The sequence below is a fragment of the Aethalodelphis obliquidens genome, unplaced genomic scaffold (genome assembly GCF_003676395.1).
Source record: "Aethalodelphis obliquidens isolate GAN/ISIS:26980383/991018 unplaced genomic scaffold, ASM367639v1 scaffold8, whole genome shotgun sequence".
NCBI classification, from domain to species: Eukaryota; Metazoa; Chordata; class Mammalia; order Artiodactyla; family Delphinidae; genus Aethalodelphis; species Aethalodelphis obliquidens.
The window spans coordinates 15731655-15751292 of NW_020837952.1; the positions used below are offsets into that span (position 1 = coordinate 15731655).

The 19638-nt window shown below is 34.8% G+C and overlaps 1 protein-coding gene across 3 annotated transcripts in view; it reads left to right on the top strand.

Annotated features, from left to right (window-relative positions):
- Nucleotides 1-15048, top strand: part of CAND1 (cullin associated and neddylation dissociated 1) — a 52418-nt gene extending 37370 nt beyond the window's left edge. For 2 of the 3 annotated variants that reach the window (XM_027106948.1, XM_027106949.1), the window contains 10 exons: nucleotides 2-107; nucleotides 1332-1477; nucleotides 4684-4976; nucleotides 6532-6673; nucleotides 7027-8520; nucleotides 9572-9667; nucleotides 12053-12222; nucleotides 12301-12465; nucleotides 13593-13700; nucleotides 14487-15048. In XM_027106948.1, the coding sequence (XP_026962749.1) occupies nucleotides 2-107; nucleotides 1332-1477; nucleotides 4684-4976; nucleotides 6532-6673; nucleotides 7027-8520; nucleotides 9572-9667; nucleotides 12053-12222; nucleotides 12301-12465; nucleotides 13593-13700; nucleotides 14487-14711 (2945 nt within the window). In that variant the 3' untranslated portion in view covers nucleotides 14712-15048. The remainder of the gene's footprint in view (nucleotide 1; nucleotides 108-1331; nucleotides 1478-4683; nucleotides 4977-6531; nucleotides 6674-7026; nucleotides 8521-9571; nucleotides 9668-12052; nucleotides 12223-12300; nucleotides 12466-13592; nucleotides 13701-14486) is intronic. The other variant, XM_027106950.1, reaches the window with a different exon arrangement.
- The last annotated feature ends 4590 nt before the right edge of the window (nucleotides 15049-19638 follow it).

The window sequence follows — 19638 nt, forward strand, 5'->3', positions numbered from 1 at the left end:
GGTGAATACCTTGAGAAGATAATTCCTTTGGTGGTAAAATTTTGTAATGTAGATGACGATGAATTAAGAGAGTACTGCATTCAAGCCTTTGAATCATTTGTGAGAAGGCAAGTTTTTAAGATCTATATTTTTCAAATAAAAATTTTTCTTAAGAATAGAGTAATAATTAAGATGTAGATTAGGTGGGTGAGGAGAAATGGGTTTTAATGACAGCTGGGATTGAGTTTTGGATTTCAAATGTGTTTTAATTAAGTTTTTATTAAATAATAACTGATAACCAATACAGTATTTGAAGTGAATATCATCTTTATTTTAAAATACAATCCTTACATTTATTTTGAAATGTTTCCTTCTTATTGTTAGGACTTTCCTTAAAGAACTTGGGAAAGGTATTTATAATTGTCTTTCAGTTTACTTTAATGATGTAGTCTTTATCCTGAGAGAGTACCAGGATAAATTAATTATCTGGTCAGAAATGTATACTAGTGAATTTCATCTCTCTTCAACAGTTTTTGAGATGTGTTACAGCCATTTTGCTAGGGCAGTGATTCTCAGTTTTGGAACCTTGGTTCTAATAATAAAAACTGTATTTATGTACAAGAAGGCCATACTGGCTAAGTAGTGAGATTTGGGGTGTTTTTTTTTGCTTTTGGCTAGAATTGACAGTGTAGTAGCACAGTGTCTTGAGACTTCACTGTTGTTATTTGCAGTAATTATAAGTAGTTATTTGCCACTCATGGTTTTTGATAAGGAGCTTTTATAGTCATAGCAAATTGTTAAAATCAGAAATTGTGGGATGCATTTCTGTCCTTTTAATTGAGAAATACAAATTATTTCTTTATTGTTGGGCATTTATTATATGTTCTGTCTTTTCTCAACATAAAGTTAGAAGACCAAGCCTAGATGAATGTACACTGGCATTTTCACCAATAATCCTAGTTACTGAAGATACATTTATCTGGGCTTGGTGTTCTAGCCGTGTGTTGAGAAGATAGAGCGTATACAGATTTCTCTGTATGACCCCACACTAACTACGTCATACCATTTATTATAAGAATCATCTGACTTCAGAGATGTTAAAGTGTGTGTGGGGGTGTGGAGTTCATCTTAAAATTGATTTAATAAGAGTAATTTGAAAAGTAAATCTTTTTTAAAACATGAAGTCAGTGGGAGGGAAAGATGAAGGATCATTGGTGTTGAGGGCTGGAAACCACTTTCCTATACTATGGTAAAGGGAAGGGAAAAATATCTGGTAATAAAGCAAAATTGGCAGATACTGAATCAAGGAAAAAAGTATAATTATTCAAGGCAGCTTTTGTTTTTTTCTTCAGATGTCCTAAGGAAGTATATCCTCATGTTTCTACCATTATAAATATATGTCTTAAGTATCTTACTTATGATCCAAATTATAATTATGATGATGAAGATGAAGATGAAAATGCCATGGATGCAGATGGTGGTGATGATGATGACCAAGGTATTTCAAATTAAATAGAAGGAATTTGTTACATTTTCATGAAAGACCCAGTGTTATAGATGGAGGTGATTCTTACCCAGATTGTACTGTGTTTGTTTGCTTATGATAGTGAAAGCGGAAATAACCACAATATTCAACAAGAGCAAATTGATAAAAAAAATTATGGGGCATCCATGTATTGAACTGCTATGCAACATGTTCAAAATCATGTTCTTGTTAAAGCAGTTAATAAGTTGAATGAAAAGTGGGTAGCAAAAATTACTGTCCCAGTTTTATTTTTTTAAATATGGTGAAAAAAATGTTACTAGTGTTTTTCTCTTGGCAAGCAATTATAAGTGACTTTTGTTCTTTATTTTTCAAATTTTCTACAAAGTGTTTTTGTAAGGAGGGAAATGAATGTTATTTTAAAAATTGTACCTATAGATAACATTCATAGCAGTTTGGTTGGTTTCATACATAGTTACTTTAATGAGAAATCCTAAATATTGTTTGAGGCTCCATTTAACTTTCATGAATAATTTAAGCATTTCTGAGGCTCGTATGATTGATGTCATTGTGCTGTGATTTGTGGTATTTACTCTGGAAAGGAGTAGCACTTCAAGGACACAGGGTTGCTCATGTTTAGTTGTTTCTGCTAGTATTAAAAGAATCATAATAGAAATGTTTAAGTTATTGGGTATATGCATCGGTGGATTTCCTGTTAGTTATACTTTTAAGTTTGATTCTTTGAATGAATTTAGGTAATGACTTTGCTCTAAAGTCTGTAATTTCATCCATCTTTTTTTTAAAAAAAAAGGTGGAAAAAACCTCTCTTAATCCCATTTTAGAGTCAAGCAGATACTGCCCAGTTTCTCTACCCTACAACAGAACTCTTCAAAAGAATGAATGCTCTCCAACTCCTTTTTTCCTCTTTTCTCTTAAATCCAGTCTTCTGGTGATTGCCAGTGACCTCAGATGTTTGAGTCTGCCTATTCCTCAGTTCTCAGCAGCATTTCTGTATTTAACTTCCAGGATACCACACCCTCCTATCTTTGTGATTACTCCTTTTCAGTCTCTGTGCTGGTTCCTCTTCATCACCCTGACCACTATACTTTGGAGTATTTCCGGGCTTAGTCCTTGACTTCTCTGTTATGTTCTTATGATCTTGTTGATTTCATCTAGTCTCTTAGCTTTAATATCAATATGCTGAAAAGCCAAATTTTACCTTTATACCAGACCTTTCCTGTGAATTCCAGGTTCATATATGCAACTGCGTAACTGATTTACTGCTTAGATGTCTAAAATATCTTCTCTCCACCCTTCCCCCACTGCCTGCCCGACCCTGTTTCTTCTTTAGACTTCTCCATCTCAGAATGGCACCTCCATTCTTCTTAGTTTTTCAGGCCAAAAACTTTGGGGTTATACCTGATCGCTTCTTTTACACACCCTCCTCGTCCAGTCTCCCATCTCAGGGCTTTCCCCTTACTTCATACTCATATCTATCTCCCTTTGCAGCATTTTTATTTTCTTCATTACACCTAATCATTTTCTGATACACTGAAATTATTTTCTACCGTACCAGGATGTAAGCTTCATGAAGGAAGAGATTTTATTTTAGTCTTTCTTTATCAATTGCTTTATCCCAGTGCCTAGGACAGTGCTTGACACACATTAGACACTCAGTAAATGTGTTATATTAACGAAGGGAAACCTTAGCTTATAATAGGAATATCCTTTGAAAAAAGGAGTAGCATTTTATGTTCCAGATTTTTTGATTGTTGGCTTTTTTAGTGTGGTAAGTACTGATGCTGAATAACAAACCAGGTCCTTTGGCTGCTTTATCAGGTACATGGATTATACCTAATAAATACCTTTTTATCATAGTGTTATTGTAACTTATAAAACCAACATAATTTTCGTGATTAAGCTGTTTAATTTTTTATAACCTTTAAGTATATTTCTGTAAAGTAATTCCTATAGTTGGGTTGCCATTGGAAATTTTTCATTTATTTATGTGCTTTAAAGTAATCTATTTGGTAGTACCCTATAATTTTTCTTCAAATAGGTATTGGTGAATAAATCAAATGCCTTAGTTTAGCAGTATTTGGTTGGGTTTTACTATAAACTGCTAAGACGAAATTAAGTAAGCCTTCTGGAGATTGGAAAATTTTCCAAGGCATAGTTGGCTACATTTAGCTGTCACTAAGCTAATTGGAATATAAGCCAAAGAAGTGATGGTATCTTTTTTCTCCCACTGAGGAATCATTTCAGGACTATAGTTCTTATATCTAAGAATAACGAAATTATTGTTAGTAATTTTAGACTGTCCTGAGAACTGCTAATATGTAGGCCATCCTCCTGACTTCACGTTACCCAACTGATTCGGCTTGATGTTGTTAGAAGGAAATAATTTTCAGAGATTTCACACACACAAAAGTTAGCAAGAATAGTAAGTGAGAGAGAATTGTTAATGCTTATGCTTGGAATATTGCTTTAATGTTTAACAGGAGTTTGGAGAAGCTGGTGCTCTGTTATGTGGGCAGAATTTTCTTGTTATAATTGAGAAAGTATAGTTTATTTAAGCTGTATTAAGATAATATCTTGAAAGGTTGAGAATATGCATATTCGTTCCTAATAGCCCATCAACAAATTTAATGAAAAGCCTTGTAGTCACAAAGAAAGCTGCTGTCAGGATTCTTTTTCTCCCCTGAAAAATTAGTTTCACAGCATGACCTGGGATTGGTGATCATTCTTTTTATCACATCATCTATATCACAAATCTATTTTATAGTTTATCTTATAAACTCCCCAGTTGTTTGTTTGATTTTCCTGTAGTGTCAAGTGAATCTTTTGAATTGAACTTCCATTCACATTATTTTAAAAGGCTGGGACATTTATGATTTTACAAATATTTATAATCTGAAGAAGTTTAATGTATTAATAAATGATTTTAAAGAGTTAATAAGCAGCTCATTACCCATAAATGAGAAAATGTTTAACAAATTAAAAACACAATCAGATAATTTTTCTTTAGAGGTTTGTTTATGTGTAAATTTTTATAAGTAAATTCTGCCTCCGATTTAAGTACTAGTTCTTTTTAAACCTATCTATTGCTGTATATCTTAGTGGAAAGTTAGAAAACTATCTTAGTTATGAATATCAGTTCACTTTCTATATTAAACTTTTCTTATGATTAATAGCCTGTTAACATTAAAACTTCTCTTTAGGGAGTGATGATGAATACAGTGACGATGATGACATGAGTTGGAAAGTGAGACGTGCAGCTGCTAAGTGCTTGGATGCTGTAGTTAGCACAAGGCATGAAATGCTTCCAGAATTCTACAAGACCGTCTCTCCTGCACTGATATCCAGATTTAAAGAGCGTGAAGAGAATGTAAAGGCAGATGTTTTTCATGCATACCTTTCTCTTTTGAAGCAAACTCGTCCTGTGCAAAGTTGGCTGTGTGACCCTGATGCAATGGAACAGGGAGAAACACCTTTAACAATGCTTCAGAGTCAGGTCAGTTTAAAAGTGTGTTTTAAAAGTCATGCTAATAAATGTCATCTTTTAAAGTGGTGTTTTTATATGGAAATATGAGTTCCAGAATAGCTTTAGAGAAACAGTTCTGGGATGTGTTTGTATAGTAGTTTATGGATGCTCATATTACATTACTTGTAAATAATTTATTCTGATTGAAGTTTTCTTGATTTTTCCTGGCTAAACAATATTAGCTTTAAGATTCAGTGAAGTAGTCTTTATCTTTGATCAATGGAGAAATCTTAGGGCGGTGGAATTAGACAACTTGTGTTCATAGCTTCCTTCCCTCCTAATTTAGCTGTGTGATCTTGGACAAGTTATTTAGACATTTTATTAAGCCTCACTTTTCTCATTTGTAGTAAGGGTTTACTTAGAACTGTCTACCCAAGGTAGAGATGATATGATCTATGTAAACATACAGTGAAGCCTGCTACATAGTATTTATATATACCAGCTATTGTTATTGATAAAATACATATTTTTTTCACTTGAGGACATCTTTTCTAAGATCCTAAATGTTAGCTCTGTATAGCCCCCATTTGTTGAATATTTAGTACATGCTAGGTATTTTCCTATCTTATATGCAGTCTCTACAGCAGCCCTATGGGGTACATATTTGTTCATTTTTGTAGATTACAAAACAGATGTTGAGAAGGACTGAACAACTAAACCAGAGGAGGGGATGTACATGCCATATCTATCTTGTTTTCAAGTAGTAAAAATTTTAAAAGTTTGTGGTGAACTTAAAGGTGAACACTGAAGATTAATTGTAGAAGGAAAAGATAAAGTGTATGGAGGACATAAGCAATTGACTAAGTATATGGAAAGCAGATAAAAATCACAGGAAATTTTGATGATGCTGTGGTGAATTAATTAGATAGATATTTTCTTTTGCCTCTAGTTCTCTCATCATTGTTCGATATGGTATGTGTCTGTTTCCTGGCATCCATAAGATTTATTGGTAAATTCCCTGTTTAGGATTTACTGACTGACATTAGGAAGTTTAGAAGCAGATGTCTTTGAATCTTATTTCTGCCGCTTGTAACTACATTTGAAGTGAGGTTGATTTCATTATAACAGTCAACGAAAAGCAAACACAAGGACCCATTTAATGGTTTCTTTTCTATAATTTGTCTTTTTTCTTTAATTGCTTGTATGTGCTATTTCAGTTTCAAAAACCATTTATAAATTATGCTCCTAAAGTTTTGGTTGAAAATTATTTTATTGTTTAGATCTCTATTTAGTCTTGTGCATTTCGTAAGTAAAATTAATCAAGGAAGACTTTTGTTGCTCTGTAGAAAGCTAATGATAGCTTTTCTCTGCTCTCTTATTTATCAGTATCAAGCAAATATAGTTTCAAGAGAACATATATAGTAGATGCAACAAAGTTTGTATTGTACAAATTGTTGACAGTTAGTGGAATTAGGAATTTGACCAAAAAAATTCTTCCATTTGTCCCCAGCCCCTGTAATTTGTGTTAAGTGTATTGAGGAAGTACCAGCAGCTGAACCAGCTAATGAGCACTTGATAATTACAGGTTCCCAACATTGTTAAAGCTCTGCACAAACAGATGAAAGAAAAAAGTGTGAAGACCCGACAGTGTTGTTTTAACATGTTAACTGAACTGGTAAATGTATTACCTGGGGCCCTAACACAACACATTCCTGTACTTGTACCAGGTATGAAAGAAATAGTAAATCACTTTTGGGACTTATTATAGACTTTATTAAGACTTAGATAAGCTTAAATAATTGTTTCCTTGAAAAGGATAATTTGTGACAACTTTGCACATGTAACTAACTTTTTTACAGAACCATTGAATACCTAAAGTTAAAAGTTTAAAATCGTACCCTAAAATTTTTTACTTTAATATTTATCATAGCTTGTGGAATTTCGACTGCTTTAGAGATAATATATAGTGGGAACTTTAGCAATCTTTTAGGGATTCGTTTTAAATTTTAAAACTAGCTTTAAATTCATAAAGGTGCCATGGATAAAAATACTGGATTTTTCTTTTTTGGTTGGGTTTTAGGAATCATTTTCTCACTGAATGATAAATCAAGCTCATCAAATTTGAAGATTGATGCTTTGTCCTGTCTATATGTAATCCTCTGTAACCACTCTCCTCAAGTCTTCCATCCTCATGTTCAAGCTTTGGTCCCTCCAGTGGTGGCTTGTGTTGGAGATCCATTTTACAAGATTACATCTGAAGCGCTTCTTGTTACTCAACAGCTTGTCAAAGTAATTCGTCCTTTAGATCAGCCTTCCTCGTTTGATGCGACTCCTTACATCAAAGATCTATTTACCTGTACCATTAAGAGGTTAAAAGCAGCTGACATTGATCAGGAAGTCAAGGAAAGGGCTATTTCCTGTATGGGACAAATTATTTGCAACCTTGGAGACAATTTGGGCTCTGACTTGCCTAATACCCTTCAGATTTTCTTGGAGAGACTGAAGAATGAGATTACGCGGTTAACTACAGTGAAGGCGTTGACACTGATTGCTGGGTCGCCTTTGAAGATAGATTTGAGGCCCGTCCTGGGAGAAGGGGTTCCTATCCTTGCTTCATTTCTCAGGAAAAACCAGAGAGCTTTGAAACTGGGTACCCTTTCTGCTCTAGATATTCTAATTAAAAACTATAGTGATAGCCTGACAGCTGCCATGATTGATGCAGTTCTAGATGAGCTCCCACCTCTTATCAGCGAAAGTGATATGCATGTTTCACAGATGGCTATCAGTTTTCTTACCACACTGGCAAAAGTGTATCCCTCCTCCCTTTCAAAGATAAGTGGATCCATTCTCAATGAACTTATTGGACTTGTTAGATCACCTTTATTGCAAGGGGGAGCTCTTAGCGCCATGCTAGACTTTTTCCAAGCTCTGGTTGTCACTGGAACAAATAACCTAGGATACATGGATTTGTTGCGCATGCTGACTGGTCCAGTTTATTCTCAGAGCACAGCTCTTACTCATAAGCAGTCTTATTATTCCATTGCCAAATGTGTAGCTGCTCTTACTCGAGCATGCCCTAAAGAAGGACCAGCTGTAGTGGGTCAGTTTATTCAAGATGTCAAGAACTCAAGGTCTACAGATTCTATTCGCCTCTTAGCTCTACTTTCTCTTGGAGAAGTTGGGCATCATATTGACTTAAGTGGGCAGCTGGAACTAAAATCTGTCATATTAGAAGCCTTCTCATCTCCTAGTGAAGAAGTCAAATCAGCTGCATCCTATGCATTAGGCAGCATTAGTGTGGGCAACCTTCCTGAATATCTACCATTTGTCTTACAAGAAATAACCAGTCAACCCAAAAGGCAGTATCTACTGCTTCATTCCTTGAAGGAAATTATTAGCTCTGCATCAGTGGTGGGCCTTAAACCATATGTTGAAAACATTTGGGCCTTATTGCTAAAGCACTGTGAGTGTGCAGAAGAAGGAACCAGAAATGTTGTTGCTGAATGTCTAGGCAAACTCACTCTAATTGATCCAGAAACTCTCCTTCCACGGCTTAAGGGGTATTTAATATCAGGTGGGTACCTAGATTTTCTTATCTAAAAAGTTTTTGTTTATTAGCAGTTGTTGCCTGGAAAGATGGCTAATGCCGAAGTTAAAACATTTCTGTATCTTGTTATATGTAGAACCTATTGCCTTATGTTATTGATATGGAGCCATATTCAAATGACACCTTGTTGTTTAAAAGGATAAAGAAGTGTAGTTAGGTAATGATTAAATAAATCTGTTGTAGTTTCTAGTGTTTAATGTATTTTAATGTTACTCTTGTCTTAATGTGGGACAGATGTCTCTTTAGAATTAATTACCGTACTAAAATTGGTGAACTAACCTGGTTCAAATGAAAGATTCTAGAAGAGTTTTCAGATTACCAGTGTCAACCCCTGTTGTCCCAGGAGAAGATAATAAAGGCCATTCATTCTTAGAAATTGCTTTCATTTTTAATAAAAATCTTGACAGTCATATAGTGGTTTAACCAGTTCCCTTTTGTGAGGGATAGAGCCTCCACTGCTGGTCACGCAGGCTGCCTCCTTCCTGGTAGAGATTGTTCCTTTTGAAATCTAGTGGAATTATGTTCATAAGATGAGTAAACTTTGCTTCATTAGTATCCTGGAAGTAATAAGAAATACCCCTCTTGACCAAAGAGAGGTTTTTTTTTGTTTTTTATTATTTGTGGCTGTGTTGGGTCTTTGTTGTGGTGTGTGGGCTTCTCACTGTGGCGGCTTGTCTTGTTGCGGAGCACGGGCTCTAGGCACGCGGGCTTCAGTAGTTGTGGCACATGGGCTCAGTAGCTGTGGCTCACGGGCTCTAGAGCACAGGCTCAGTAGTTGTGGCACACGGGCTTGGTTGCTCTGTGGCATGTGGGATCTTCCCGGACCAGGGCTCGAACCCGTGTCCTCTGCGTTGGCAGGCAGGTTCTTAAGCACTGCGCCACCAGGGGAGCCCAACCAAAGAGAGTTTTAAGGAATTAAAGACCCTGGTGTTATTTGAAGTGGTTTGAAAATGATAAAGGTGTCCATGGATTTTAGTTGACTTAAATACCAATAGACTTAAAATTTATTTTTAATTAGGCTCATCATATGCCCGAAGCTCAGTGGTTACAGCTGTGAAGTTTACTATTTCTGATCATCCACAGCCTATTGACCCACTATTAAAGAACTGCATAGGTAAGTGGAAATGAAGATGAATATACTGAATAACTAGTTAATAGTTAACTGTCAAAAAACGAATCATTTCAATAGCTAAATATATCACCAAGGAACTAAAATGCTTTTAAGGGTCTGGTAATTCTTTCATAAAAAAAATAATTTTGCAAATAGCTGAAATTTAGTAAATATGCTAGGATGTCTTTAAAGTCAACTACACATTTGATAATCATATTTTGGGAATGACCTAAAGTAAACTAATGGGTAAAGGAAAAAGATGTATGATCTGTCTGACTAATCTGAAGTTCTTCCCAGTTGTAAATGAATCACATTTGAGCTTGTGATGGCCCCAGTTCTTCGTTATTATTGTATCTCTCCAGCTCCCAAGGGGATCTTTGGAGGCTTTTAAATTTAAGGTAAAAATTTAAGAATAAAAAAGATAATTCTTGTGGTAATTAGTTCTACCAACCTAAGAGGAGCTAGCCAAGAAAGAAAAGGGCCATCTCTTTCTATGAAGACAAGAATTAGCTTTTAGTGTTATTTTTCATGATTTTATAACTTCCCTGTGTTGTTTTCATCATCAGTTTTCCTAGAGCTTTTAGTAACTAAACTCTCTGGTATTTTCTTGAAGACAAGAATGGGGATACCAGCAGAGAGGATAGAGGGATATGGCAAAGAAGCTTTGCAGTTTCATGCCATTTAAAAAACACAGTCTAAAAGAAAAGAACTACCAAAAGGGATTACCAATTCAGAGTAAGGGGGACATGGGGGATAAATGGGTGCCAACGCTGAGACCTAGAATTAATTCAAAGAAAGTCTCTATCAGAAGATTCTTGCCTTTGTTCCCCTCGCCTCCTTTTGCTTTGATATATTTACTCACATTTTTGTCATTGTACAAGATACAGCAAAGGAAGAGACCTGTGCCAGATCTTTAGAGACATCTTTCTAGGTTGACAACAGTCAACCAGTGTGCATCATTGGTATAGTTATTCAGTCAGATGATTATCATTCTGTTTGTTTAAAATTGAAATTCCTAGACCAAGTTGTTGGGGACCACTGATCCTAGACCACGTCACCATTTGTCTATCATAATAGCAATACTTTTTGTGCTTTACTGAAAGCAATTCACCATGATAGTAATTCTAAGCAAACAGAGGTGAGGAGGTTTAGTCTGGTACATCTAAATTCTTTTTGAACCCAAGCTACCTCTTAACCTTTTTTGTAGTCAGAACTTTCCTGGGTGGTCAACCTTGAGTTTACCAACCTATGGTGTCTGAAGTATTTTTTTCCCCCTCCCATTTCTTCGAATTGCTGTTGTGATACATTTAATTCTTCTCATACCTTTTTTCCCCTGTGTATTCTAAAAGATTGCTTATGGTAGGGTTGAGATGACATAATGATGAGTAGCTCTGTGTGAATATCACATGTGGACCAGACACTGTGTTCAGTAATGTACGTATAAAATTCTCATTTTATAAATTGGGAAACTGAAGCTCTTGCCTACAGTAACTTGCCAGAAGTCGGTCATACAGTTGACAAGTGAAGCAGTGTGGATCACCGTCTGTATGACTCCAAAGATCTTTGCACTATAATTTCTGTCCCCCGTGTGGAAGAAAAACCAGACTTATATCTGTGTTTAAAGTGGCTAGGTGCTTTCTTTAGCTTTTTGTCCTGTGGTAGGTTTCAGTTTCTTCCTTTTTGTATTCTTAGACCTCTTATCTGTTTCTTGTTAAAGATAAAAATAGGCTTTGGGAGGCACATTTCTCCGTCATCTGATAAATTATATACTTGTTAACAGTATTCCATCTTTATCAAGCAGTGGATCTGTCCCCACCTTGCTTATCTTTTGAACTCAGGTTTTTAAATTTCACTTTTGGAATTTAAAATTTAAAGTAAATATAAACTTCATCTGAGCATAAATTTATTTGACTTGTCCACAGCTGCATCCCCACTGCTTCATGCCATAAATGCTCAATAAATGTTTTTTGAATGAGTGAAAAAAAAATTCCATTTTTGTTGGTGCTTTTAGTGCGAGTACTAATTTTGAATTTTAAGGAGAATCATTCAAGTTACTAGTCCTTGTGGTTGCTGGCTCCGTCACTTTTTTATGTCACCCACCTGTTAAATCAACTATCTATATAAAAGTAATGGGGAGCTTTTGGGGCTCTCACTCCTTACCTTTTGCATTTAAAGGTGCTGAGAACAGGTTTATCAATTAAGTCCACTCACATTCAGACATAATAGTTTACCTGTTGTCAAAAGAAATTATATAGCTCACTTAGGATTTCATCATATTCCATGACCCACATTGAAGAAGTAACAATAATAAACTATCAATTTAGGAAAATAATATAATGCATATTTTAAGCTTACCATAACTCTGTTGCTTCTCTTTCAATTTTTCAGGTGATTTCCTAAAAACTTTGGAAGACCCAGATTTGAATGTAAGAAGAGTGGCCTTGGTCACATTCAACTCAGCAGCACATAATAAGCCATCATTAATAAGGGATCTTCTAGATACTGTTCTTCCACATCTTTATAATGAAACAAAAGTTAGAAAGGAGCTTATAAGAGAGGTAAGTTAGATTGCACTGTTTACCTAAGCTTGTCTTTTACTTTCTAGTATATCTACGTATTCTGTTTTATTTCAACAGGTAGAAATGGGTCCATTTAAGCATACAGTTGATGATGGCCTGGATATTAGAAAGGCAGCTTTTGAGTGTATGTACACACTTCTAGACAGTTGTCTGGATAGACTTGATATCTTTGAATTTCTAAATCATGTTGAAGATGGTTTGAAGGACCATTATGATATTAAGGTAAGATGTTTGTGCCTGTTTATAGAATGTTTTAGAAGAAGACTTTGCTAGTGACTTTCACCTTTGTAATCTACTCGTTATTAAGTGAGAAAGATTGGTTTGCTTGTCATGATTTTAGTGTGTTATAAACTAATATGCAAAAGTAATAGCGATGCAATGTGACATCAGTTGACATACAGGAAAAATCCAGAAACCTTTTCATTGGAAGAGGAAGTCAATATCAAGAGGTTTGTTAAAGGATAAGAGGAAGAACTGTTTTCAGATACACAAAGCAATCTGTAGAAGCAACCATAGAGAAATTATACTTCATGCTACTTAGGTTTAGAGCATGAACTTTGCTCATAACTGCTTTTTGTTTTCCTGTTTGCTTAAGTCCGTTTAAAATGTGAACTATAAAAGGGTGATTTGAAAAATCTTTTTCTTCTAGTCAGGACCTTTGGTCAAGCAGGGCCAAAGTGGTAGTTGAGCAGTAACTCATCCATACTATCAGAACTCCAGCTTTCACGTTTCCATAATGTAACATGGAATAACCTGACCCCTCCGGAACTCAGTGAAAAGAGCCCTGAAAGAATAGGATCCTTTTATTTCTACAGTTTATGGTCTAAGAGAAAAGATTATGGGTTACTGGACTTTATATGGATTAATCTGAATAAGCAGGCTTTTTGTTTTGTTTTTTAGTGAAATTTGCAAAGACAGTAGAAACTTCTTATAAAGCTTTTCTTCTGGTTCAGTTATTTTCTTATTCACTGATTGTTCCATCTGGTGCACATGAGCTTTTTAAAAAATACTGAGTCTGTGGCCCTATCCCGATGAGTGAAGTAAAAATAGGTATATTTGTTAAGCTCCCCAGCTGTAATGTGTGGTCAGGATTGAGAACCACTCTTTTAGTTCTGTACTCTAGGACCGTGACCATCTATCATGATAGATAAGGTAACTCTAGTACTTGTAGGTAAAATTCCTTAGACAAGATTTGAGGCAATTCTGTGTGATTCCAATGGCAGATTACATTAAAATGAAACTTAATGGTACAGGTTAGTCATTTTCCTTTCAAAAGCTTTGTCAGAATTTGGGATTTGTCTTTAGAAAATAATGCAAAATCTAAATTTTGTCTCTTTTATTCATAATAGATGCTAACATTTTTAATGTTGGTGAGACTCTCTACCCTTTGTCCAAGTGCAGTACTGCAGAGGTTGGACCGACTTGTTGAGCCATTACGTGCTACATGTACAACTAAGGTAATGTTGATGTCATTGATTTAGGCCAGACTTAGTATGTTCAGGATCCCTAGTTGATTCTATACTGTGGTTTTCCAAATTTAACTTTGCTAGCACCCTTATGTAGCAGTTTGTTTCAAAAGTTAACTTATTATTCCTATTCCTCACTTCCTTCAAATGTGGATGTTTTAGAAAGCTTAGCACTGTTAAATGCTATTCTTAAAAGTTTGTTATAACAATCTGACACATATTTTTAAAGTACTGATATGGGTTAAAGTGTGATAGGGCCACAAAAGAGGAGGAAATGTTTAATTCTGGTGGAGGAGGGGGTGGGGGTCACAGAAGGCTTCATATGCACGTGACAGCGTTTAAAATGCACCTTGAGAAGTCAGGATTGTTTTAGGTCCAGAAGGTGAAACAGGACTTTTCATACAAAAATAATTATATGAATTAAGGCACAGAGATGTCAGTACATGACATGTTTGAAGAATAATGAATAAACAAGGTAGCTAGAGGGGTAGTTTCTTGATAGAGGACAAAGTAGGACTTGCTAATAAGCAGATCCCACTCTTGGTTTTTATAATGGGCCTTGTATAGAATATTCCCTTAAAAGGAGATACATAGCTACTACTAAAAAGAAGTTTCAGAGCAACTCTGCTTGAAGAATAATGTGCCTTTTGGATCTATGAAAGAGTAGCTTTGCTTTATTTATATGTGCTTAAATTTCTTTATTTATATGTGCTTAAATTTTGTTTGTATAAGAACTGCCTTTTATAGCATGTAATATAAATTTACTCATTGTTACAGGTAAAAGCAAACTCAGTAAAGCAGGAGTTTGAAAAGCAAGATGAACTAAAGCGATCTGCCATGAGAGCAGTAGCAGCACTGCTAACCATTCCAGAAGCAGAGAAGAGTCCACTGATGAGTGAATTCCAGTCACAGATCAGTTCTAACCCTGAGCTGGCAGCCATCTTTGAAAGTATCCAAAAAGATTCATCATCCACTAACTTGGAATCAATGGACACTAGTTAGATGTTGGTTCAACCTGGGGACCATTACATTGACCATATGATGCACTGAATTGACAGGTTAATCATAAGACATGGAAAGAGAAGTAAAGCTTCAAAATGTTCCACTTTTTTTTTTTCCTTCGTGGAGACAGTTTGACTTTCTTCCATTGTTGTTTTTGTAGCATTTATTTCAGAAATACGTATTTCCATAATCCAGAGGTTGTAAAACCACTAATGTTTTAGTGGTTAGGGCAACATTTAAAATGACATCTAAAAGTTAGGATTGATGGAGATAGGGTCCAGTATCTATTTACCCTGTAATGTTTAGGATTAAAATGTTAAAATTTTGTGACCATGAATTTTCTTTCTTTTATAAATTTTCTCTTATTTAAAAATCAAAAATTCTGCAAGACAAAAACCATGTTTCTTTTTCTTGTATAACTTTTTGTTTCAGCAACACAAATTGATTTTTAGCTGTGGCAGACAAGAATATGTGTAAGATTTGTTACATTTCGGAGGGGTTGGCAGTTTAAAAGAGATATCATTTTTTTAGGTATGGGGATTAACAGTATCCCTGTTGCGCACACTAATTTTGCATGAGCAAGTTTACAAATATGTATTGTCTGTAAAGCAGCATGTGCAGATTATTCATAATACAAAAGTAAAAATAAGTATTATTGTATTAGTGCAATTTTCAGATATTTATTTTTGCACAGAAAACATATCTGGAGAGAAAGAGAGAGGAGTAAATTTTTGAAACTTTGGTTTTCTTAATGCCAGTGTGAATTTGCAGATGTTTTCAGCAAATCAAGTTATGATAACAATTCGCCACTTCTTTTTCTATTATAAATTTTCGTATACATTTAAAATTTGAATATTTAAGTACTCAGTTTTTCTCAGTTACCCATTTGTGTGCGTGTGTTTCCACTTAGAAATTCTTAAAGCCAGATTTTTCTTTCATTTCCTTTGTATCTCTACATTCCTTATCGAAAGAGTCAAATAACTATATGCTTTTGAATTTTACTTTTAGGAAAATTCTGAAGCTGGCTATCACAGGTTTGTTAGCTAATAATAGTATTTTCTTTTAGTTGAGTTAGATTTTCCCCCTTTCTTGGAGAGCTAATTTACATATTGTATTCGGTAAGCGTTGACTACTTTTCCTGATTAAAGGGTCTGTGCTTGGGGGAAACAGTACCTTATATTGTAGTTAAGATTTTATTTAACATATCCTTCAGTGAGCTCATTTCACACTGTAGCCTCTTCAAATTTGTGGTGCTCCTGTAACAGTAAGAACTAATTTCTGAAATAAAAGACATCTCCTAATGCTGTGCAAACATAGTTTACATGTATTGAAGGAGGCAGTTGTTAAATTGAGTGACCAATTTTAAGCATTCAGATATTTGAAAACTGCACCCTTTATTTTTGAAACTGTGAATTAGAAGTATTTTTCCTGCTGTATTACTTAACCTGCTTTAACATCCAAATATGCGGTGATTTTAATTGGTAACATACTGTGGTTATTAGATTAACAGCTTGACTTGAGATATTCAGATGATAATGCATAAGACATCATTACCAGTAAGGATTTTGATTAGGACATGGACCATTACATGAAGTTGGTGCCATTTCAGAATGTGGCAGGTGATAATCATACCATAATTTGCATAAAACTGTAATAGAAATTTATTTTGAGATGTTGGTATATTATGTACTATGCATTACCGTGATATAGATGTTGTGGATATATTTAAGTATTTGGTTACATGGTTTCACAATAAATTACAATACTGCAGGCTCTAGGACCATATAGGAGACTGACATGCATATGTTGTGTGAATGTCTTAGTTAAGTGTCTGAAGTTAAATCCATATACTTTTTATGTATTGGATTTCTCCATTCTTTAACTTCTAAAATGCTTACAGTTTTTTTTTTGTTTTTTTGAGTCTTGCAAAATGGCTAACTTTTCTAATATAGCTGAAATTCTATCTTCTAACGAAAGATTCTGCTCTTTTCTAGTAGTAGATATGGTTTTAGTGTTTATATATATATAATATATATTATATGTATATACTCACATATATAACAAAATTAGTAAAAGTAGAATACTCAGATTTTAAATGCTGAGTCATACTAATTAACTTCATACTTCTTCTAGTGGTAATGTCCTGATACTGGAATGGAAGTTGCAAGGTGTGGCGTTCAGTCATAATCTGCCACTCATACTGCTTACTGGTCTTTTAAATATTAGGAAGTTCTGCTTAGCAATTCTGCATATGTAGGTTCCTCAGGAGATCTACAATAGTAAGAGAACAGCTGCTCTCTGATTTTCTTGAGAACGTTTAAATTGTTTAGATCTACCCAATTTCTTTTTATTTTTTATTTTTATTATTTTTTATTTTTTTGTGGTACGCGGGCCTCTCACTGCTGTGGCCTCTCCCGTCGCAGAGCACAGGCTCCGGACGAGCAGGCCCAGCGGCCATGGCCCACGGGCTCGGCCGCTCCGCGGCATGTGGGATCCTCCTGGACCGGGGCACAAACCCGTGTCCCCTGCATCGGCAGGCGGACTCTCAACCACTGCGCCACCAGGGAAGCCCCCCAGTTTCTTTTTAAAGAAAGCTCAGTATGGGGTTGTGTTTTTAGGTTAGCTTATTTTATGAAACTAAGGCAGAAAGGAAATTTGCTATGGCAAAGACTAAACTAAAAATTTTAAATCATTAGCACTGAATGATTTTTTAAATGTGGTCATGTATTCATTAATGATATCTAAATCTGCTTAACCCCTGGGAATTAGAATTCTTAAAATATTGGAGTATGGAGACTTCAACAAATGTTTGAATATTTATATAATTTTTATGTAACCATAAGTAACCAAATCATGTTTTTTTGTTTTTTGTTTTTTTACACTTTTGTTGGGTAAATGGTAAAGAAATAACATATGGGCATATCTCATTTAACCAGTTTTAAGGGATATCTTTATATCTAGCTCAGTCTCAGATATATGAATATGATTATATAGGCATGATTGAAGTTTAAAATGATGAGATATACAAAATCCTCAGTCACTGAAAAATTCAGTTAACTGGTTAACTAATAAACCTTGTAAGGTGTGTTTAGCCACATGTCAAATACTTGACAATTTTTTAGAAGTTGAAATAACATTTCCTGCCCAAATCAAAAATTTTACCAAAAATTTCAGTTGTTAAAATTAACTGCCAATCTCTAGATATATTATGCTTAGTAAATATTTTGATATTAAAGAGCTTAAAAATTTCAGTAAATGTTGATTCTAGCTCTATCTTAAATATTGAATCCCAATTTTCAAACTACTGCCACCCCAGATTCACATCTGTTTTTGAAATCTTAATTAATTCTCTGTGAAATGGAAAATGGACAGTAACGACAACAGTTCATTTTACTGTTTGGGAAAAGGATATTCTGGTTTTAGCTGATTTTTTTCCAGTTAATTAAGTAAAACTCCTCTGATGCCTTTGGCTGCAAAATGCAACACATTGGAAGTATTACGTGGCAAGCTGCCAAAATCTCACCAGATATGGCCATTTTCTTAAGAAACATGTACAATGAAATTACATATTTTCCCTTTACAATACAGTAAGTTGCTTATTTTCCTATTAATACTAGAAAAATAGGACTTTGTGAACACCTACACTGTAATTTAGGACAAGAGTTACCAGCAACATGTTTTTGGCTCTTTGTAACAACTTTGAAAGTTAGCACTTTTCATAAAAACCAACTTCAATTAAAACTAAGGGGAGTATTGCAGATAATTTTACTTTGTTAGACTCTGTAATGTTAATGTGTCAGTATGCTTTTTTTAGTAGAGGGAGTCTTAATACCCTGACCGCTTTGTACTTTAGTTCTGATGTTAAGTGATTGTCAGTGATTTTGGCAAATTGAATTCTTTCACTTAAGTCTTAGATGAGAAAAAGCTATCTGTGAACTGAAATTCTTTCTAGATTAGGATGTATTGGAATTAGTGTATTTAGCCATTATCAGTAAATAATGGCTGATGCACACTGAGTGATTTTATTCTAGAATGCGCTCTCACAAGAAAAATCTGAAGAATTGTATTTTAGAACTGGTTAATGTATGATAACCACAATAACCTCATGATTTAGTAGCCCGTAATAATCCTGTTACTTTGAAAAACTATTTTACTTGTTTCATAGACATTTCACTTTTAATATAAACCCAACTGCTTACTTAGGTAAGAGCAGCTAAATGTGTGTGGTGGTATTTTACTGTAATCCTAATGTAGTATTTTTAAGACACCAAATGTGTACTTTACTTGGAATCCTTACCATCCATGAACTAAATTAGGCTTTCCTAAAAGGTCTGGAAATAAACACCTAGTTTCTTGTTCTAGAAATAAAACCCATGCTTTCCTCCAGACTTGATACTTAAGTAGAAAAATGCATGTTCTTTTTAGATCAGGATTTCTCAACCTAGCACTATGACATTTTGGACTGAGTAATTCTGTGTCATGGCAGCTGCCCTGTGCATTGTAAGATAACAACATCCCTCGCCTCTACCCACTTAGATACCAGTAGTACCATCACCACCCCCAGTTGTGACAACCAAAATTGTCTCCAGATATTGCCAAATGTCCCCAGTGGAGTAGGGGAAGAGGGAGAGAGTGCAAAATTGCCCCAGTTAAGAACCACTACTCTAGAGAGCTTTTGTTTCTTGTTAGTAGGTAAAACCAACTGAGATTCTATACATGCAGAAGTTTTCAGACATTCTTAGTGTCAGTTCTTCATCTTCCTAACTAAATTTAAGTACTGTTTTTAACCTATTTTCTTCCACCAGTTAATTAGAACTATCATGATTTAGTGAAAATAGGTTTCTATTCTATATATTACCTCCTCTGATTTAAATGGATGGTCTGTATTAAATCGCTTAACATACTTTTTTTTTTTCTGGCTATAAAA